Source organism: Myotis daubentonii, chromosome 10 (assembly GCF_963259705.1).
Source record: "Myotis daubentonii chromosome 10, mMyoDau2.1, whole genome shotgun sequence".
Lineage (NCBI taxonomy): Eukaryota > Metazoa > Chordata > Mammalia > Chiroptera > Vespertilionidae > Myotis > Myotis daubentonii.
Genome location: NC_081849.1, coordinates 38,814,118 through 38,837,071, shown reverse-complemented (window position 1 = coordinate 38,837,071; position 22,954 = coordinate 38,814,118). Strand labels below are relative to the sequence as shown.

General features: G+C 50.9%; 1 protein-coding gene across 5 annotated transcripts; it reads left to right on the top strand.

Annotated features, from left to right (window-relative positions):
- The first annotated feature begins 3,084 nt into the window (after positions 1–3,084).
- Positions 3,085–22,054, top strand: ZNF746 (zinc finger protein 746). 5 transcript variants are annotated; one of them, XM_059712125.1, is made up of 7 exons: positions 3,085–3,364; positions 6,263–6,562; positions 6,689–6,770; positions 7,709–7,822; positions 17,350–17,541; positions 18,043–18,168; positions 19,532–22,054. In XM_059712125.1, the coding sequence occupies exons 1-7, from the start codon at positions 3,341–3,343 to the stop codon at positions 20,584–20,586; spliced, it is 1,893 nt and encodes a 630-aa protein (XP_059568108.1). In that variant the 5' UTR covers positions 3,085–3,340; the 3' UTR covers positions 20,587–22,054. The 5 variants fall into 5 exon arrangements, with proteins under 5 accessions (XP_059568108.1, XP_059568107.1, XP_059568106.1 ...); XM_059712124.1 differs by having other exon boundaries at positions 19,529–22,054; XM_059712123.1 differs by lacking the exon at positions 3,085–3,364 and adding an exon at positions 3,675–3,899.
- Positions 22,055–22,954: the final 900 nt, after the last annotated feature.

The window sequence follows — 22,954 nt, the reverse complement described above, 5'->3', positions numbered from 1 at the left end:
AAACCAAAGGGGAGTGATGAATTCTTGGGACCACAGTTGATCATACCACATATCACAGTTAATTAAGATTTGTACTAAGTAATTACTTTATGCTCTGTAATACTACCCTGTATCCAGCACCATAAGGAGAGAAGAGAAATAAGATATAACCTCTGTTCTCAAGAAACTTATAATCTACTAGAGACCCGGTGCATGAAATTCGTGCACGGGTGGGGTCCCTAGGCCTAGCCGGTGATCAGGGCCGATCAGGTTCCCTGCCTCCCCCTCGCCTCCTTCTCTTGCCACCCATGTCTGTCACCACCTACTCCTGGTTCCCTGTCCCAGCCCTGGGCCTGGCCCCAGTTAGGCAATTGGGACCTGCTGGCCAGGGGAGGGCCAGGGGGAGGGACCCCGGAGGTTGGCTGCCGGCCCTGAGGAGGGAGCCGGCCCTCGGCTCCCCCTGGGAGAGGGGCCTCGTCTGCCACCACCACCCCCGGTTCCCCATTCCAGCCTGGGGGCCCGGCCCCTATCGGGCAATCAAGGCCTGCAGGCCAGAAGGAGGGACCAGGAGGTTGGCCCGCAGGCCCCATCGGTGATCGGGGCATGCGAGCTTGGGGCAACTCCTGCATTGAGCGTGTGCCCCCTAGTGGTCAGTGCACATCATAGCAACTGGTTGTTCCAGTCGTTCTGGTCGTTTTGTTCTGTTGTAATGATTACTTAGGCTTTTATATATATAGATGAGATGAGTTAGGACGCTATTTCATGTGTTAACATTTTTCTCTAAATGCCAACTGAATGGTACCAATATTGAAAGTTATGAGGTTGGCCAAGGCAGAGTTGGCTGCAAGCTTGATTGGGGTGGAAAGGCTCAGTGGGAGTTACGGGATGAGCTGGTCTGGGAAAGACAGTGGGGTGGGGGGGACCTCCAGGTTTATAAGAGGAGGGGAAAGGTTATGAGGAAAGGCATGGGAGTGGAAATTCTCATGCCTGCTTATGACACAGACTGGGCAAAAAATTGGAAATGGTGGGAAGACCATGGAGGTCTTAAATATCAGTTCAAAGGGGTGGGGTTTGTCTTTGTTCTTTTTGTGAACAGAGGCTGGAAGGCCATCTACCAGGGGTGCTTTGCAATGGATCCTTGCCTTAGGGGGAAGGTTGGGGGAGTCATTCTTTCCCAAACCTGGCTGTGTACCAGAGCCTCACCCCCACCCGAATCCCTATTAGAAGCTTGTTAAAAAATACCTTCTTTTAAGCAAGTTTTCCCCACAGTACTCAGGACCCATCCCTATTTTGATTCAATCGATCTGGGATGGGATCCAGAAATCCATGTCCTTCACGAGCTCACCCCAGAGACTCTGATGGAGCTAACCTGAGAATCTGCTAGGACAGGTTATTTCTACCCCAAAATGGCCCTGGCCTAAAGCAAAAGTTGAATTTTTAAAAAATCATATCCCTGAAAACTAGCTCTTCTTTCTGATCACTTCATTTCTATCACAAGTGCACACTCCCGGCCCTTCAGACTCAGTACTTTAGCATTATCCTGGAATATTTTTCACATAAACAACACAGGCAGCTGATTACCACTTCTCATTTCATATTCTTGACAGCGCCCTCAGATCTGCCGGTTCCTTTCTGTTCCCACTCGGGCTACATTTAGTCAGACCTTTTCTCACCTCAAGCTTAGACTGCTGGAGTAGTCTCCTGATTAATCTCTTATCCCTCGGGCACATCGCCTTCCCTGTCTCTGTCAGCACCATGAGTGGCAATCCCTGGGAGCTGAGGGCAAAGGAAAACAGCCAGGCCAGTATCAGTGAGGAACACACACACACACACACACACACACACACACACGGCCAATATCAGTGAGGAACACACACACACACACACACACACACACACACGGCCAATATCAGTGAGGAACACACACACACACACACACACACACACACACGGCCAATATCAGTGAGGAACACACACACACACACACACACACACACACACCCTCCCAAAATAGTTTGAATTAAGTGTCTCCCCCAGCATCACTCCTGAAGAGGCTGCACTTTAATACACAACGAACGCATCCGGGGTGACCCCTTTGCCCTGGTCTGCCCAGGCGGACGAGAGAAAACAAGGGCACGCTGAGCCCTCGCTGCTGCCCCCAGCCCCGCAGAAGTCTGGAGCACGTGGTGCAGGTTCCTCTGCAGGAAGGAGCCACCCGAAAAGGAAGCGGAAAGGAAATGCATCCTGTGGCCACAGGGGGGCCCCCTTCAAAGGCTCCTTCCGCCCCCACTCAGGTTCACTTTAGGTTTTTTTCCAATTTATTTTTCTCTCTCCTTCTTGTTTAAAAATACTATTATTGCCACAAACTACTATAAAACATTATTATTACAAAATTTTTAAATTTGAAAAAGTTAGAAAATGTGTAAAAATGGCCTGAGGTCTGTCTCACTGTTATAAAGAAGATTCCTTAGACTACATGCTTCCAAACTGGTCATTTTATACACATACAGTCATTAAAAAAAATAAAAATAGGACCATTCTGGACCGGCATCTCTTGTTTTGTTTTATTTCTTCTTGGGCCGGCGTCTCTTAAAATATCAGGAACATCTTCCCATACCAAGTTCTTTACCAACATAATTTTAAATGATGATACTGTGTCCCCCTGGTCATTCCATTAAAAATGTGTTTATGGGTAATAAACACGGTAGGGTTCTGAGTGGCTGCCCACCGGGGTTGACCGAACCACGTTCCTATTGTTGGGGGAATTTTTTCCGTAAATAAGCAACGACACCGTAAGAAGCCCAACGCGCCCGGCAGGACCCAAAGCGGCAGGTGCGACGTCGCGGGTCCCCCGGGGGCGCAGGGGGCCGGGGCCAGCCGCGCGGGTCCCCGGAGGGGGGCGATCCTCGCGGTCACCGGGTCCCTACGGACGCGGCCGGCGGCAGGTGGGGCGCGGGGTCCCGCGGTGACTCAGCGCGCGCGCGCGCGGCCGTTTCCGGAGGGGCGGGTGTCGGGGGTCCGCGGGGCGGGGCGGGGCGGGGTGCGGCGCGGCGGGGCGGGGCGGGCGCCTGCCGTTCGGCGCTCGGGCTGCAGGTGGGGCTGTGCGGCCGCGCTGCCTCCAGGAAGCCTCACGGGCCTGCGCCGGCTCCCAGGATGCAGTGTGGACCGGCCGGGCGCTGACGGCGGCGGCGCGTCTGCGGACGGAGCAGCGCGGGCCGGCCAGCGAGGAGCGCGCGCCGCGGACGGGGACGGCGGGCCGGGCGGGCGGGCAGGCGGCGCCTGCGGAGAGGCCGGAGCCGGCCTGCGTCGGGCCGCGCGGCGGCGGCGACTTCCTCCGGGCCGGGCCGGACAGCGCAGGGCCATGGCCGAGGCGGCCGCGGCTCCGGTAAGGGCGGCCCGCGCGCGCGGACTCGGGGCCGGGCCCAGCACACGGCGCCGCAGGCCCCGGGGAGGGGCTGCGGGGGCCGGGCCGGGCCGCCGGGCCTGGGGCTGCGGCGAGCGGGGCGCGGGGTCCGCCGGGGCCTACGGCGCCCGCCGGCTGGGCCCCCCATTCCGGGATGAGCCCGAGCGGGGTGGAACCGGCCGTCCCCGCCCCGGAGGCCGCCCCGCGCCGGTTCCTGAGCCCTCGGCGGCTTCCTGCCCCGGCCCCACCCGCGGGCCCCTGCGTCTGGGCGCCCCCACCCTCCCCGCATCTCCTTTCTCTGCCCACCGCCCTGCCCGGCGTTCCCTGCCCCCGTAGCTCCCCCCAGCGGCCCGGTGGCACCTGGGAGGTGTCCGAAGCGGCTTGGATTCCGCATTCACCCCGTGCGGAGTGCCCGGCTCGCTGGGGTCCGGGCGGAAGACAGCTGCCCCCGTGCGTAGAAACAGGCGCCGCACCAGCCCGGTTAGGCATGCCTCTGTCCGCACAGCAAGCCTGCAGGGTAGGTGCTCGCTCGCTCTGTCGTACGAAAGGAAAACCTGAGGCCTAGAGAAGTTAACTTGCCCAGGATCGCACAGCTAGGGAGGGCGTGCAAAGACAAGGTCGCTCTGTGTTCAGGAGCACGCTGCATGGGGCGCAGCAGGCAGGGGCGCAGGCAGGAGTAGTGCAGGACAGGTGAGTGTTCCCCGCATTGAGGTAGACATGCTTGCGAGGCGGGGGAAGCAGAGGGCACGGGCTGCCCTTGCAGTCCGCACCCCTCCCGGCCTGAGCCTCTGTGATTTGAGCTGGGCTCGCAGGGAAGGCTAGGATTTCAGGCGGGGAGGACGGCTCCCGGCTCAGGGAGAGGCGGCCGTGCTCGCCTGTTCAAGGAACGGAGGGGTGTCCTTGCACCTGAAAAAGATGGCTTTGGTCGGGAGGCTGCAGGAGAGAGGAGGCTGAGGGAGAGTTGGAAGGGGTTCCAACGCCTGGACTTCCACCGCATGGGTGAGGAGCTGTTGAAGAATCTGGGGCTCTCTTACCATCAGCTCCTCTCAAGCACAGAGGTTTCAGCTTCCTTGGCAGGAGTCGGGACAGCCCCGTATTGTCCAGCCACCGTTTAATAAGGAGCTGGGCTTGAGCAGAAAGAGTCGCCACCTCCCACCAGGTAGTGTGAAAGCCTTACACAGGGCCAGGTTAAAGTGGTTAGAAAACGGGAGGGGGGGGTCATTGTTTACAAAGTAGGAGTTTTCTCAGGCCCTTTCTGCAATGCAAAGATTGTCATGATGGCCGACAGGTGCGCTTGGAGGCTGGGTGAGTAGGACTTAAGTGGATGGGGAGCTTCTGGAGCAAACTCTTGGAGGCTGGGATCATGATGGGGACAGGCGGGGGGTTGGGGGGGCAGAGGTGCTAGCCCAGTGCAGACACTGCAGCCCCTGGAAGGCAGGAGTGCCACGCACAGCCGGCTTTCTGCCTGTCCGGTTCCTCTGAGGCCCGGCCAGAGCTCTTCTTCAGGTCAGAGGTCATCTGGTCCAGCCTCCCTGCAAACAGCCAGATCCTCTGGCCGCTGCTCGAACTCTCCTGTCACTGTTTTCTGAGGTGTCCACCCATGTTCTAGTGCTCAGTGACTTTCCCTACCTGCATCCACACTGGTTCCTAGTAGTCACTTCTTTATTTTGCAAATAGTCACTTACCATTTGTTTAGGAGTCATTTCCAGAACGTTGTAAGGTACTGTGGGTCCTCAGGCAACGGGCCCGCCAGGAAGAGGCATGAATAGTGAGGACCGCCGCCCCCCCCCACACACACACACACTGACATGTGGGTGAGTCAGGTGGTCCAGCCCCCACCCAAGGCAAAATCTGCCCTTTCCTCAGTGTCCCCAACTGCCAGTCAATCAAGCCACTGTGTGAACTTTCCAGAACAGGAACGTCAGCTGCATGGGGAGGCTCCACGTCTGTGGGATGTTGCTGCACATGCCAAAGTCAAACCTAATGGCGTTGTCTTACCTTCCCCTCCAATCTGTAAGGTGTGTCGCAGCCTGGAGCAGCTGCAAGAATGTCTGAGGCACACACAGAAAAGAATGTCTAAGACCATAATTCTCCTCTTGGGAGGAGCAGTAGGAACAGTGACAGAAAAAGTCAGACTCTCGAGGGGCCTCCGGGACTCGTGTTATAGCAAAAACCCTAACTTGGCTGGTGGAGATTTGCAATAATGGTGATTTTTAAATTGGGGTGGGGGGGTGGTAACTGGGTAGGGAACCAAATCAGATTGTCCTGTGGGGAGAGGAATTAACCATTAGGTTTTTATGTTTATTAAGAAGAGACACAAGCTGCTTTTTAAAAGCAGTTGAGCAGCACTCTTGTTTGTGCCGTTTCAGTGAAGCAGCTGAGTTGTTGTTTTGCTCGGTCATCATCAGTAGAGGTTCTTGTGTGATTGTGATGGGAAGTGCTGGCTGGCCTCTAGTAAACCTGCAGTTTACCGTTTCTCCACTAAAACACCCAGTAGTGCTCAGTCATCATTTGTTTAGCAGAATTGCACTGGGCGCCTGCCGCAGGCCGTGCGCCATGCTGTTAAAAGGGCCTGTGCAGCCTTCAGAGGTCATACAGGAGGGTGCAGGAGATAACCATAGGGCAGTGAATGCCACCGTAGGGGTGTGCATGGCGTGCTGCAGAGGCCTGGGGGGACGGCAGCCACCCAGGCTTGGGTGATGTGTGAGACACCCAGAGGAGGTGATCGTTAGACTGAAACCTGGCGTGTGGCCCAGGGCATCCCCACTTTTCACATATGGGTTCCCACCCCTACTCCAGCTCCCCCACACCTAAGACAGCTGGGCTCACAGAACATGACTGGTGGAATGATCAATGCTGGTCTCTCTTTGTTTCTGGAAGATTTCTCCCTGGACAATGGCAGCTACCATTCAGGCAATGGAGAGGAAGATCGAATCGCAGGCTGCCCGCTTGCTCTCCCTAGAAGGTCGAACAGGGATGGCCGAGAAGAAGCTGGCCGACTGTGAGAAGACGACCTTGGAGTTCGGGAACCAGCTGGAGGGCAAGTGGGCCGTGCTGGGGACCCTGCTGCAGGAGTACGGGCTGCTGCAGAGGCGGCTGGAGAACATGGAGAACCTGCTGAGGAACAGGAACTTCTGGGTCCTGCGGCTGCCCCCGGGCAGCAAGGGAGAGGCCCCCAAGGTAAGCTGGGCACCTGGGGTGGGGCAGCCCCCGGGGCTGTGCCTATAAACGTGGATGGTGTGATGACACCTGTGCTTCCAGATGCCCATGACTTTTGATGACATGGCTGTCTGTTTCTCCGAGCAGGAGTGGGGCAAGCTGGACGAATGGCAAAAGGAGCTGTACAAGCACGTGAGGAGGGGCAACTACGAGACACTGGTCTCCCTGGGTAAGGCCTGATAGTCTGTTCAGTGTTATCTGGGGAGTCCTCAGATCTCTCTTTTCATGCTGGTGGGTTTTATCACGAGGATATATAAATTACTGGAAACTTTGACCATGCAAAGAGTTATCTCTTCATCCTAAAGATGAGCGCTGGGTGACTGAGTTATAAGGTCCCTTCCACCTGGCAAAATTCACAGGATACCAGTCCGAGGTGGGGTGGCCCCTCACCTAACCAGGGGTGGAGCACGGCTGTTTCCATTCCCCTGCTGGGGCTTAGAGAAGGCGCCTACCACTGACTCCAGGAGCTAATCCACCCACATCTGAGAAAGGCCTTCTCTTTTCGCTTTCTCTTACTGAGAGATGTGGCCTTGACTGTGACGCTCCTCTGGGTCAATGGAGAATGTGAGCAGACCATGCTTCTTGCAGCCAGTGCTGTCTTCATGCTCGAGACTTTGCTCCCCCAGACCCTGGGGCTGTTGCCACTCTCCTCATGTGATACCCCAGAAGGGCTGGGCTCTTTCTTCCTGGGCTCACTTCCTCTCGGGGTGTTTCTGTGACCCCAGACCTGGAGGCAGTGAGCATCCTTAGTGAGGCTGGAGCAGGTGAAGGTGTGATGTTATATTTCAGTTTGCAGAAATGTGTCGCTTCTTAATGTAGAGACTATACCAGAGTTTCTTCACCTTGGCACTGCGGCATTTGGGGCCAGATGATTCCGTGTGGTGGGGTAGCAGCATCCCGACCTCCTCACAAGGTGCACCTCTCCTCCAGCCCTCAGGCCTGACAACCAAAAATGTCTCCCTGGGGATAGAATTGCTTGTGGTTGAAAACACTGCCCTGTGTCAATCAGGAAATTTAGTGTCTTGGCCATTCTGGGTTTCCCAGGCTGCTATCCCCAGCTCTGAATGGAACCACGTGGCAAAAGCTAACCTTTATGTCTTTCCTCAGACTACGCCATCTCCAAGCCCGAGGTCCTCTCCCAGACTGAGCCAGGGAAGGAGCCGTGTGGCTGGCGCCGCACAGCCCCCAAGGTTCCAGATGTTCCTGTGGACCCGAGTCCAGGTGAGGAGCTGGGCGGGGGCCCGGGAGACGCCGGGAATCTGATGGAAACAGGAGTAAAGGTCCAGAGAGGGCATGGCCTTCTAAGTTTTGTTTTGTAGTTGAGCTATGACCTATATACCCTATTCAGCTAACACTCGGGAATACGTCTGAGCATGGAAACAAATGGCAAACCCAGACTTTTAGGAAAGAAATAAAACCAGTAACACTGAATTGGTGAAAGTGAAGGAAGGACATTGATAGGGAAGGTAGGCGTCTATTAAAGACAACATTGAGTTTCATGAAGAGTCAGCCTCTCCTCCATCCCAGAACCACATCTCATTGAAGTTCATTAGTTGTCTCAGAACATTAACTCATTAGCCACGTATTAACCACACGTTTGCTATGATTTAGAACCAGATTGATTTAAGGAGAATCTGAATACCAGGTATCCCTGTCTCAGATTTTCCTGGAGCCAGTCAGCACCTTTGAAAGTTAAGGAAAGGACGGGTGGATGTGTGAGTCAAGCCACATGACTGAGTAAGCCTGGCGGGGCTGAGGGGTAAACGACAGTCTGTCCCTTGACCAGGGAGACCCTCCTCCTCCTCGTCTGTCCCCATGCCGGGGCTTCCCTTTCTGCCCTTCAGCTGTGTTGCTAAAGAGTCTTACTGTGTGTGATTTGTGGTGACTGAAATGTGTCTGCTGTGTTTGCCGTTTCACCGCGACTACACTTTCACTTTTCAAGGGCAGATGGTGTACAGAACCAGCCACACTGCCAGTGGTCAGAGCATTCACCTGTTTAGGTGCCTAGGACAGCCTGAAAGCTAGATGACAGAATGACAAAGGGTTATGACACAGGATCTTGCAGTTTCTTACTCTGGGTGGGAGGTTCACAGTGGGCTTCTTTTATTACATTTATAACATGAATGGTTTCTATACCATCGTTAATAAGAGTGAAAGGGGACCTGGAAATAGGGCAGCTGCTGGTAAGACCCCCCCATGCCCTGCCTACACACCGAGAATTGTGTATGGCCTTAATCCCCACTGCCCCTGTCCAAGACCGGACCCCACTCACTCATCTCCTCTGGGCTTGGTGCAGCCCCTGTCAGACCTCCTCCCCACTTCTCTCCAGCTCTAACTGCCTTGCTTTGTGGAACTCGGGTCTCAGCAAGACCTCCAACCCTCAGGCTCTCCTGGGTGTCCCTGCCCCACCGTCCTTGCTCAGATGAGACCTGGGTCCCTGGGGGCCCGGCGTCCTCTGCAGCTTCCCCTTTCCCACATCCCTCCACCCCCGGCCTGGCAGGGGCTGCTCTGTGCCAGGCTCCCCCCTCCCTTGAATTACATGCTTTCCGTCTCTCCACCGCCTTCTGCAGACCTCCCTCACTTATCTCTGCTCCTGCCTTCGCTCTTGGCAATGGCAGTCCCATGAGGGTGGTCCTTTGAGCACCTGGCCTCTCTGTTCCTTAGCTCCCCACTCTGCACTCCCTCTCTGCCACCCACCCCGTGGTCATTCCCCTGATCGTTGGCGACAGCAGTGTACCTCTCCCATCGCCTCGATCTCATCATGCCCTCCCTGTCCTCCAGCTCTCGAGAGCCTTTGGGCCTGCTGCCTTTGCCCACCCGGCCACATTTCCCTCCTCACCCAGCCTGGGTTCCGGGCCCATCATCATCATTCCCTTGCACACACCCTCAGCTCCATCACCCCTTTTATTCCTTGTAGTCCTCTAGCAAAACCATAATCCTGGTTTAACCTGTCTGCTGTTCTGCACCAGCTCCCCAGCAGCTGCATGTGGCTGGAAAAAGCCCCATGTGCTCGCCATTTCTCACCTGGGATTCAGAGCGCAGTCGGCGTGTCTCCTCAGTCCATTCATTCAGTAGTCCAGAGGTTGGCCAGCTGTGACCCACAGGCCAAATTGCCACCTTTCTGTTTAGAATAGTTTTTATATGAAAATACATTATTTAATTGAAAAACAAAGCAAAACACACAGTCCTCACCACCCCATCTGCGCATCTGCCAGCATCTGTGCCCAGTTCTCTCTTGGCTCCTGTGACTTATGACAGACTGACAACCCTGTGGTCAGAGACCCTCCTCCACTGGGCACTCATTCCCATCCAGGCCACCTTCTCCAGGACTGCAGCTCAGCACTTCTTACCTGTCTCCCTCATCCCCGCCAGCATCTACCCCTGCTCATTCCCCAAAGCCTCTGCCCCACACTCCCTGCTGCCTCCACCCTGTCTTCCCACTATGCACCCCTTCACCTACTCCGGTCAAGGCCACCGGGACCTCCATGGTGCTAACAGCCCATCACCCTACCTGCCCTGTTGGTGACATTTGCCATTATTGATCCCTCACTTCCTAGATGCACTTTGCCTGACAGGACATCCTGCCCCCCCCCCCCCCCCGGTGTTTCCCCCCAACTCACTCACCACTTTTCCTTTGCTGTGTCCTGTTGCTCTTTCTGACCTAACCGTCTTTCTTGCTATTCCCCCAGCACTCTAGGTACCGATCTCCGAGACTTTGCACCTGCTGTGTCCTCTGCCAGGACGGCTCTTCATATGTTTTCCTGCTCAATTCATTCCCTCCTGGTCTCTGCTTAAATGTGACTTTCCCTAATCACCCTACTTGAAGGTGCAGCCCACTCCCCGCCTGGGAGTTCCAGCCTCCCTTTCCTGCTTTGTTTCATGACAGATACCGTCATCTATTGTTATGTTTTATATCTATAGATTATTAAGTGTATTTCATATTTATTTATGGATTTATGTAGTGTCTCCCCCCCCCCCCATTAGAATGTAAACTTCAAGAAGATAAAAACTTTGATCTGTTTTGCTCATATAATCATCTGGGCATCTAGAATACTGCCTGGCACAGAGTAGGAATTCAGTAAATACGTTTTGACTGTATGTTATGTTTCATAATTTAAAGTGTGTGTGTGTAAAAAACCATTTCTGATACAATTTAAATTCCTTTTTAGATCTCAGTCTTATTTGTCCCCGGGTAAATATCTTTTCCACCCACATTTTAAAACGTCTATTATGTACATATGTAGGCATAAATAATCTATAATATATGTTTTTCTGTGTTTTGAAAAATTACATAAATATATATTTATCACTTAATATTCTTTTTATTTTTATTGCTTAAAGTAATACAAAGGGTATTACATATGTGTCCTTTTTTTTTCCCCTGCCCTTGACAATCCCCTGGCCTCCCCTACCCCCCAGTGTCTTATGTCCATTGGTTATGCTTATATGCATGCATACAAGTCCTTCAGTTGATCTCTTACCCCCTTCTCTCCTGCCCCCCAACCCTCCCCAGCCTTCCCTCTGCAGTTTGACAATCTGTTTGAGGCAGCTCTGCCTCTGTATCTATTATTGTTCAAAAGTTTATAATCGTCTTTATTATCCATGAATGAGTGAGATCATGTGGTATTTTTCCTTCATTGACTTGCTTATTTCACTTAGCATAATGCTCTCCAGTTCCATCCATGCCATGGCAAATGGTAAGAGTTCCTTCTTTTTTACAGCAGCATAGTATTCCATCGGTCACTCAATATTCTGTATTTCAGATTTATCCCTCTTGATGCAGATAGGTGTTGATCATTTTCACAGAAGCTTCATATTCCAAAAGCAACTGTATTACAGTTTATCCTCTGTCCCTCCATTGAGCTCTCTCTGATTTTTCTCTTATATGCGGTGTTGCAGTGAACATTCTAGAACATGCCTCTTTATGTCCACAAGCTGATGTCTCCATAGGGACTAGACTGAGGGGTGGAACCCTGCAGCACAGAGCGTGCTGGTCTGCACCTCTGCTGGGCTCCTGGGCTCCGGGCTCTCCCGCGGGCACACGAGCTTGCACTACTGCCCAGCACTTAGGAAGGACCTGTTTTCTTAAATCTGTCCCCACTTTTCAGTTAGATTTTTGTCAATTGGATGCCGTTGAAATCATACCTTGTTTTAATTTGCATTTGAAGTTGAGCATCCTTTCCATAGGTTTATTTGGTTTCTTCTCCAGGGAAATGTCTCTTTCTGTTTTTCTACTGTTGTTTTCTTTTTCTTACTGATTCAGGACTTTCTGTGGGTTCTCCACATGAACCCTTTCTTTGCCTTGCAGATACCTTCTCCCAGTCTGTGGCAGGTCTTTTCACTGTATAGTTCGCATGTAGAAGTTTTCGTTTGGGGTAGAGTCAGCATATCAGTCTTTCCCTTTATGATCCCTGCTTTTCTGTCTTAAGATACCCTTCCCCGCCCTAACCGGTTTGGCTCAGTGGATAGAGCGTCGGCCTGCGGACTGAAGGGTTCTGGGTTCAGTTCCAGTCAAGGGCACACGCCCAGGTTGTGGGCTCGATCCCCAGTGTGGGGTATGTAGGAGGCAGCCTATCAATGATTCTCTCATCATTGATGTTTCTATCACTCTCCCCCTCTCCCTTCCTCTCTGAAATCAGTAAAAATATATATATTTTTTTAAAAGATATCCTTCCCTGCCTCTCCCCAGCTCAGAAAGACAGCCTTCATTATTTCTTATTAAACTTTTAAAGTTTTGTTTTTTTCACATTTAAGTCTTTCATCCATCTAGAATTAATATTTGTGTAGATTGCAAGGGAGAATTTTAAAAATTTCCCCCACGAGGACGTATGATTTTCCCACAAAGTTTGCTGAACATTGACTTTTCTGTGATGATTTGTGATACCAGTCCCATGGGGAGCAGTTTCTGGGCTCTGTCTGATGTTTCTTGGTCTCTGCCATCTCTGCACCCACACGGACTGTTGGAGCTTCCTAGGAAGCCAGATTCTAGGAGACCAAGCCTTTCCTACTCCTTTTCAGAACTTTTCACAGCTATTCTTGGACCTTTATTCTATGAGTTTCAGAAGCTTTATGGCAAGTTCTCAGAAAATCCTATTGAAATTTTGATAGGAATTGCACTTTATAATTTTGTTTCTGGAGAATTACCCTCATTCCAACGCTGAGTCCCTCTATCCATAGAAAGACTTATCTCCTGAAGGCTTCTATGTGCTTGAACAAGTTTTTATAGTTTTCTTCTGAGAGTTATTATTTGTATTCTGAATGGGATTTTTATTTATTTAATTTTTAAAAAATATATTTTATTGATTTTTTACAGAGAGTAAGGGAGAGGGATAGAGAGCTAGAAACATCGGTCAGCTGCCTCCTGCACACCCCCCTACTGGGGATGTGCCCACAACCAAGGTACATGCCCTTGACTGGAATCGAACCTGGGGCCCTTGCGTCCGCAGGCCGACGCTCTATCCACTGAGCCAAACCAGTCAGGGAAGGGGATTTTTATTTTTTAATCCTCACTCAGGGATATGTTCTATTGATTTTAGAGAGGAAGGAAGGGGGAGAGAGAAACATCTATGTAAGAGAAACATGGATCAGTTGCCTCTTGTACGTGCCCCAACCAGGGACTGAGCCTGCAACCCAGGCATGTGCCCTGACTAGGGATTGAACCGTGACCTCCTGGTTCATAGGTCAACGCTCAATCACTGAGCCATGCCAGCCAGGCACTAAAGTTTTTATTGTAAACAAGTGTTATATTGGATCAGCTGTTTTTTAAAATATATTTACTGTGTATTTTATATAACAAACAAAATCACATACTGAACAAATTCAGATAAAGATTAGAGCAAGACAGTAAAACCCCATAACACCCTGCATGAGAAATAGATCACCACCAGACCCTTCCAAGACCCCATTGTCCCTCTCTGGTTCCAGGCCCCTCCCTTCCTCTTACAGATACAGATACACACACACACACACACACACGCACGCACGCACGCGCACACACACACACACACACACACACACACACACACCTCAGAACAAGCCTGATAGGTCTCTTGCTTTTCTTTACATTTTTATTTCTTATGTATATATTTCTGAATAACATTTAATTTGCCTGATTTTGAACTATATAGGAATAAGGTCATATATATTCTTCTTTAACTTGCTTTCCTCCTTTGACATGTTTTTGAGAGTCATCGTGTTTGTGTGGCACAGCTGTAGGTCATTCATTGTCACAGCTTTCGCCACATTATCCCTTCCTATTTTGTGGATGTAACTCAGTGCATTTATTCCTTCTGCTGTTGATGGTGTTTGTATTGTTTCTAACTCTTTTGCTTTTAAGAAAAATGCTGTTGTGAAAATTCTTATACATGTGTAAAAGTTTCTCTAGGTATAGACCTCGGAGTGGAAGTGCCGGGTCATAGGAAACATGCATGTTCGACTTTTCCAGGTACCGTCGGAGAGCTCTCTGAGTTGGTAGGACCAGTCAGTGCACAGCCGTGGGCCTGGTGGGCCCTGCTGCACCTCACCCTCACCAGCCCTGGAAATGCCTTACATTTCAATTTCTGCCCACCCGGTGGGAGTGAAAACGGTTAAAATTTGTAGTTTAAAACATGTAGTTTTTCCTGATTAATGAGATTGAATGTTGTATACTGTTTATGGGCCACTTCTCCTTCCTTTTCTATGAAATACCTATTTGCCTTTTGTCCATCTTTCTTTTCCGTTGTCTTCTCTTTCTTAGATTTGTAAGAGTTCTTTACATATTCTGAATATTAATCTTTTTGTCAGGTATGTGTATTAATGATGTCTTCATTTATGGTATATTGAACAGATGCTTTTAATATACTTAGATTTACTAGTCTTTATCTTTATGGTTTCTCCTTCTTATGTCATAAAAATTAAGAAAATTTCCCCTACCTCGAGGTTGTAGTACACCATCTCATGTTTTCTACTAAAAGTTTTGCCTTTCCTGTTCAAGTTCTGAATCCATCTGGAATGGATTCCTGTGGCAGTAGGGGGTCGGGACCCCAGTTCTTTCTCATGAGCGCTTTGGGTCTTCTTTCCCTGTGCTCTTTCAGGTAAACTTTCAAATTACCTTATCAAGTTCCATGAAAATCCAGATGGGATTGTGGTTGGAGTTGCATTCATTCAATTAATCATTTTGGGTAGAATTGGCCCCTTCACTGAGGCTTGTTATCTGTGAATATTTTAAATCCCTCCATATAACTCATCTGTAATACCTCCATGAAGTTTTGTGATTTTCTCCAAAAAAAGTCTTGAACATTTCTTTGTTAGATAGAGTCCTAGGTTCCTTTTTTTTTTTTTTTTTTAATCACTATTGTCATGGGTACCTTCTTTAACTTGCATTTTCTGTTTGTTGTTCATATGGACTGGGGGCTTGGGGCAGGAACATCCCTTTTCCAGTACATGTTCTTGTGTAGCTGGGCTGTTATGTAATACCCCTCTCTCTGCCTCATTAGGCACCCCACCAGAGGTCCCACCAGGGACCTATATGGTTAGAGAGTTTGGCAGCAAGGGTTGGGCAGCTGGCCGCCCCAGGGGACAGGTGGTCTCTGCTGCTCTGCTGGGGACAGCCTCTCTGACCAAGTGGTCTGGCAGGCGGCTTCCTGATTCCAGGGTCAGTATAAGAACCCCTCTCGCCCACAGATAAAAGCTGCATCCTCAATTATCAGTGGGAAAAAATGGTGTACCCTCACCTGCCTTCTCTTTTGTTTTACATCTCTATTAAAATCCACGACAGAGGAGTGGGATAGAAGAGGGTAAAGGGGGGATAAATGATGATGGAAGGAGACTTGACTTGGGTTGGTGAACCTACAGTACTATATACACATGTGTTACAGAAGTGTACAACTGAAACCTGTATAATTTTACCAACCAATGTCATCCCAATAAATTCAATAAAAAAGAAAAAAAAAATGACCCATAACAGAAAGATAAATGGTCATTGATGGGCTCCCTTAAAACTCTAGTAGTGTACAAAAATCCATTTTCTTTCATTTATTGATATTTCTGTCTAGGAAGCTTGATAAAATTTTCATTAATGCTAATAAGTTTTCTAATTGATGATTCTCAAATAATCTGAAGGGATAATCATATCATTTATGAGTCAGGAGAATTTTTTGTTTCTTTTAAAATATGGTTTATTTTTCTCATTTTCTTTTTTTAAAATATATTTTTATTGATTTCAGAGAGGAAGGGAGAGGGAGAGAGAGATAGAAACATCAATGATGAGAAAGAATCATTGATTGGTTGCCTCCTGCACTGGGGATTGAGCCCACAACCTGGGCATGTGCCTGGAGCGGGAATCTAACTGTGACCTCCTGGTTCATAGGTCAATGCTCAACCCCTGAGCCACGTGGGCTGGGCTCCTTGGTACCTTTTAAGATTTTGTCTTTACTGTTATTCCATTTTACAGAACATTGTCGAGGCTAATATTTTTTAATTCCTACTTAAGAATTGGTGTGTCCCTTCAAACTGTGTGCTCGTTGCCTTCAATTTGGGAACATTCACAATCATTATTTCTTTACATATTCCTCTTTACTCGTTTCTCTATTCTCTGCTTGGATTTCCCAGTGTGTGTAGGAACTTCTCATTCTCTACTCCATGTCTCTCAGTTCTCTCTCTTTTTTTTATCTCTCAATGGAGTGCTGTGGATTATTTTCCCAGATCTTCTTACAACTCACCAGTCTTCTCTCTAGTTATGTTCAGTCTATTTTTAAGCCATCCATTGTGTTTTTCATTATGTTGTCATTTCTCGAATGTCAAATATATTTAGTTCTTTTTCAAATCTACCTTTTAAAACATGGTTTGCTTTTCTTGCCTTAGAGAGTCTGTTCCTCCCTTCATTTCTTTGAATATTTTAGATATACTATTCTGTGTCTCTCAGCTTATTCTTTTTTCTGTAGTTCTTGGAAGTGAATTCTGCAGTAACTGTCATGCGATTTGGCTGCTCTTCTGGTTTGTAAGTTTAGTTTTTATTAAGGACCCTGTGGGGCAGGTTTGCATTTACCTGTGCTGGGCCTCCCGGGTTGCCGGGGTTCTCAGTCAATCTTTGTGTGAATTTCTCAGGTTAGGGTCCCTACATCGTATGGGTAGTATGAATTCAGTGTGGGCATGGGATTCTGATTTCTTATGTGTGGCTTACCACCTATGGTCGGGGACAAGAGGGCAGCTTCCTTAGAGGCCCCTCAGATGGAGCTTTCCTGGTCCTTGTCTCACAGCTGGGACAGAGCCTGTGGCTCCTGGCTTCATGCAGGCAGCTCATCTCTGCTCTTGCCTCACTTGAACATCAAAGCCCCAGCCCTTAAGGCTTGCATCCTGTCCCAGCAATTTCCTGGGTCACTTAGCTCCCACTCAACTCTTGATTTCACTTTGTGTTTGTCCTTATTCTCATACCCAGGATCTTTTTCTTTATGCTCACTTAAATACCTGTGTGTGTTTGAAAGCAGGACCTCCGCAGAGTGGCTAAGTCTTTCCCATGTACCAGTGGTCTAGCCCTGAGAATGTGTTGGTGTATTCCTCACCCTTTCTCACCCGCCCCATGTGCTCAGTGCCATGTGCTCAATGCCATGCTTTGCTTGGGAGCCCTTGCAGGCCCTGTTTGCCCTTCTTCCCCTTCCTACCAGGCTCTCATGCTGTGTGACTCTTGAGAGGTCCATTTCCTTGCCTGGCTGTGTGTCCACCTCAGGGCCAGGGAGCCCTGAGGCTGTGCTCACACACTCTCCCTTTCTTAGGCTCGGGAGCCCCGGTTCCTGCCCCTGACCTCTTAATGCAGATCAAGCAGGAGGGCGAGCTCCAGCTCCAGGAGCAGCAGGCTCTGGGGGTAGAAGCGTGGGCAGCTGGACAGCCAGATATCGGGGAGGAGCCATGGGGCCTCAGCCAGCTGGATTCCGGAGCAGGAGACGTCTCTACAGATGCTGCTTCTGGTGAGTGGCTCAAACTGGGAGCAGATACCAGGAACGAGAGGCAGAGCCCAGGGCAGGCCTTGGGGTAAGGAGTTCCTGGGAGCCACATTATGGGAACTATGGGCTTTCAAACATCTGGCCTGACTAGCACAGAAGTTTCCTCACTTTAAGACAGGACCTGCACTAAAGGACACCTTGGGCACCTCTGGGTTTGGTGAAGCTTTTGCCCTGGTATTTCTCTGCCTCATTCCATCAGCTGCACTTGTCTTGCCCCCAGCATTGGGCATTTAAGGCACCCGTTGCCTTATATTAAGGAGTGGCTATATGAAATAAGTCAGTGACCTCTGAGCCTCCTGGTGCCTCCAAGAGGGGAGCAAAAGAAACCTGGGTTCAGGGGCAGTGGGTGGTTCTGCTCATGCAGTGTGCCCGGGTGGGTCTCAGGGTCTCTTCTTTCTATCCTGTGGGGTTTTTTTCCTGCTGCTTCTGTTCTCTAACCCACAGGCTCTGATCTCTTCATTGCAGGCGTCCACTCCAACTTCTCAACCACTATCCCACCTACTTCCTGGCAGGCAGATCTCCCTCCCCACCACCCCTCCTCCGCATGTTCAGACGGAACCCTGAAGCTCAACACGGCGGCCTCCACAGAAGGTACAGGTGGCAGAGAGAGGGTGGGAAAGACTCACAGCTGCCCTGCAGGCTGCCTAGGCCCCGGCTGCCTCCTCATTGATGAGCTGCCCTGCCCTGTCAGCCAGCAGGTATTAGGTATCTGGGATGTTAGGGCTCAATGGTCTGTCTTTCATCTCTGTCGAGATTCTTAGGCTTGGACAGCCTTCCTTGAGCATGTCCATATTTCCAGCCGTTCTTTTCTCATGTTAACCAGTCAGTGCTCATAAGCCAGTCCCTTGAGAGAATGCGCCTCCTGCCCAGGCTCAGAACCTGCCTCCTCTTCCTCTCTGGCAAAGAAAAACAAACCAAGCCAGAAGCACTTTTTCGATATCAGCACTACCAAAGACAAGTGTCCAAAGGCCAGAATTGGGAAGAAAACTTCCAAATTTATGTATTATTTTTCTATTTATTTCTATTTTGTAGGCCTGTTATCTGTTACTTTATATTTTAGCACTCCAAAAATGTGCTCTAAAAGCCTAGATCCCTGATACAAAATTTCAGGAAATGAATTTCAAATACATTTACATAATCACATTTTTACTCTTTACTAATATTTTTATTATTAGCTAGCTGGCCACATTTATTGGATGCTTGCTGCATGCCAAATCGCATGCAAGGTGTCTTCAGACATGTTATCTGGTAACCCTCATACAGCCCTGTGACCAGGGTTCACAGATGTGCTGTTGGTTAAGAAATTACCCTGCAGTCCTGGCCAGGTGGCTCAGTTGGTTGGAGCATCATCTGATACACCACCAATATTTTTTAAAAAGGTTGTGGGTTCGATTGCCAATAAGGGTACATACCTAGGTTGTGGGTTCGATCCTTAGTCGGGGCAGGTACGGAGGGCAACGGGTCAATGTTTCTCTCACCTTGATGTTTCTCTCTCTGTAAATCAGTACAAACATATCCTTAGGTGAGGACTTTTAAAAATCATCCTGCAGCCCACAGCTGGTCTGTGGGAAGCTGCCGAGCCACCTCAGATGATCCCCAACCTGGTGCCTTTCCCTCCGGTACATTGCCACCGGCGGTCAGAGTTCCTTCCTCGAGATAAATTCTCGATTAGCCTTAACAGCCAAAGTAGAAATGGAATCCTGTAAGCAGGTGCGATGGTGGTTTTACTTGCAATGAAGGTACTAGTACAGGGATGTCCTCACATGGGGTTTGAAGCAGCCTGGTGACCATCTGGGGGCGCTCTGCTGAGCTGGATCCTGTGGCTTGGAAACCAGGGCTCCGTGGGCTGGTAGGGGCGGAGGAGCTACTGAATCTCCAGATGAAAGTATCAGATAATTGCTCTAAGCCCAGGAGGGGACAGAATGATATCTGGTCTTTCTGTCTTTCTCAGCAGATGTAAAAATTGTGATAAAAACTGAAGTCCAGGAAGAGGAGGTGGTGGCCACACCAGTGCACCCTACTGACCTAGAGGCCCACGGGACCCTATTTGGACCAGGCCAAGCCACAAGGTTTTTCCCTAGTCCTGTCCAGGAAGGCGCCTGGGAGAGCCAGGGCAGCTCCTTCCCCAGCCAGGACCCTGTGCTCGGGCTCAGAGAGCCCGCCCGGCCTGAACGGGACCTGGGAGACCCCAGCCCCGCCGTGGCCCAGGACGAGACCCCACCAGGTGACTGGCTCCTTGGGGGAGTCCGGTGGGGCTGGAATTTCAGGTGTAAACCTCCGGTGGGGCTGAACCCGAGGACTGGGCCTGAGGGGCTGCCCTATTCCTCCCCTGACAACGGAGAGGCTGTGCTGGACCCAGGCCAGGCCCCGAGATCCTTCAATGACCCCTGTAAATACCCTGGCCGGACCAAAGGCTTTGGCCACAAGCCTGGCCTGAAGAAGCACCCTGCCGCGTCTCCCGGGGGACGGCCCTTCACCTGCGCCACGTGTGGGAAGAGCTTCCAGCTGCAGGTGAGCCTGAGCGCACACCAGCGCAGCTGCGGGCAGCTGCCCGATGGGGCGGCTGGGGCGGCAGGGGCTGCACGCGATGGAAGCGCCCTGCGGTGCGGGGAGTGCGGGCGCTGCTTCACGCGGCCAGCCCACCTGATCCGGCACCGCATGCTGCACACGGGTGAGCGGCCCTTCCCCTGCACGGAGTGCGAGAAGCGCTTCACTGAGCGCTCCAAGCTCATCGACCACTACCGAACCCACACGGGTGTGCGGCCCTTCACCTGCACCGTCTGCGGCAAGAGCTTCATCCGCAAGGACCACCTCCGTAAGCACCAGCGCAACCACACGGCGGGGGCCAAGGGCCCGGCCCGGGGCCAGCCGCTGCCTCCCCTCCCGGCCGCTCCCCCGGACCCCTTCAAGAGCCCTGCCTCCAAAGGACCCTTAGCCTCCACAGACCTTGTGACTGACTGGACTTGTGGCCTGAGTGTCCTGGGACCCACCGAGGGCGGGGACCTGTGAGGCACCCCAGGATGGCCAGAGTTGTCTCAGCCTTCTGACCCTCGAGGGCCATGAGTGTAAAAAGTCCCGTTTCCAGATGTCCTCGGGGTGGCGGCCAGCGCAGAGGCGGGAGTGGAGACGGGGAGACCAAATCCCCAAGTTGCTGAACTGATCACTGGAAGAAGAGAAACTGTCAAACAAATACAGCTTCCGCCTCTGAACAAAGTAGAACTCTGATTGTGAAACAGCACCATAGAATTTTAAGTAACTTAATTACAAAACTCTTTTTTAATTCTTGAAGAAGCTGAAAAATAGTCGTAGTGCCAGTTTAAACTTTCTAGCATATTTTTGGTTTCCGGAGGGTGTTCATGTGGGCTCTGTCCTTACCAAGTCTGACGTACGTGAAGGTCGGCGGGGCTGGGGACACAGTGAGGAGGGCCACGGACCAGACCTCCCCTGGCCCCACTGACTCCTAGGGAAGAGATGGTCTTGGCAAAAAGTCCTGGGGAATTGAGACCCTGCTCTGCCCAGGCCTGGGCTGGGCTCCAAGCCTTCTGGGACCTGAGACCAGCTGGGTGCTGTGGAACTGCAGCCTCATCTCAGCAGGGAGAAGGACTCATCCCCAGAGCAGCCCGCTTGCCCCTCCACCTGATAAGGCCCCCAGCAGTGCTGGCCCTACTGTGTGTCCCCGTTAGGGCCCTGGCCATCCCTATCAGACCCCTGGGCTGACAACCCGCCTGGAGCTGCTTTTCCACTCTAGCAAAATGCTTCTGTGTCCTTGGTGTAGTGTTTTCTCATGGTCAAAGTTCTCTCACGTCGTGTCTCATTTGTTACTGTGACTTTGTGAAACACGCAAGGCAAGTCTTGTTAGAGTTGAGAAATAAATTAACTCAAAGGGGATATATCCCACTAAGCCTTGCACCATGGGGGCGAGTGGGGGGGCAGCAGTTGGGAAAAGCCTCAGGTTAGACATGGCTTATCTTCCAGAAGTTCAGTTTGGGGAAGGAGAACTGTTTTTGCCCTCTCAGAAGATTTGTCCCACATGTGCATGAGCAAAATCGTCAAGCCTCAGGCTTTAGCTGAGCCCGGCCCCGCGCCCCCCCCCCCCCCCCCCCCCCGCCCCGTGTGTGCACACCCAGCAAGGTCTGAGAGGCTGGGTATGGATGATGCTCCTCTGCTGACATCCTAACGGTGGAATTGGACATCGGCCCAGGTTTCTTCATTCTACCACAGTGCTGTCCCCAAGTAATCATTCCTGTTTTTTTGAAGCCGTCTCTGGATCCCTTATCCCCCCACAGAGGAGAGACCAGGGCTGCTATTCACTTGGCTCCCCCATGTGTACTTTTGTTAGGCAATAGACTAGTTAAGAAAATTGTTTCTCTGTACTGTATATTTTGTACCTGTTTACACCTCTAATTGATATAACTGATATTTTGAAAAACACATGAAGAGGAAATGCCCTGTTAAAATAAAACCTAACCAGCACTGAGGTGGTTTGGTGGGTTTCATTCTTAGATCTGCGTCTCTGGTGCTGATGCCTCTAAACATGGCCCCCCAAGGCTGTGTGGTCAGCTCCCCAGGCACTTGGTCACTTTGGACCCAGGGAAGTGACAGTGCCTAAGACAGCCGTGGGCAAACTACGGCCCGCGGGCCGGATACAGCCCGTTTGAAATGAATAAAACTAAAAAAGAAGACGACCGTGCCCTTTTATGTAATGATGTTTACTTTGAATTTATATTAGTTCACACAAACACTCCATCCATGCTTTTGTTCCGGCCCTCCGGTCCAGTTTAAGAACCCATTGTGGCTCTCGAGTCAAAAAGTTTGCCCACCCCTGGCCTAAGAGCTATGAATGGAAGATTCTGGAGACGTTTGGAGGGGTTTATGTAATTTAGTCTTAGGTAATTTGATATGACGCACAGGAGGACAGGAAGGTCAGGAGAAAAAGTGCAGAACATCAAAGCAAAGCTGATGCCGGATGTTTTCTCTCTGCATCTTCTGGCTCAGCCAAGGCGAGGAAAGGATGGGCAATGCCTGTAGTTGTGTCTTAGAGTCAAGTCTGCCCCATGGCATTAGACTCAGGCTGACATGCATATTCCCACCAACCAGAGGTAACAGTTGTTATCTCATGTTTTCATCTCTACCACCAGCCCCCTTCCAAGTTCTCATGCCTTCTCTCCCTCTTGCCCATGTTCTCTGCATGCAGGAAACTTTTCATGCAGAACCCCCAACCATTTAGTGGTTCACTAGATGGATGACTTGGAAGCATCTGGCTCGGCTGCACTCTTCAAGACAATATGGGAGGAGAGGGTTTAGATGAGGGAGGGTGCGGAGTTGAGTTTCAAACATCCAAAAGGGGGTTCCCAATCAGTAGTTAGGGAGACCACCA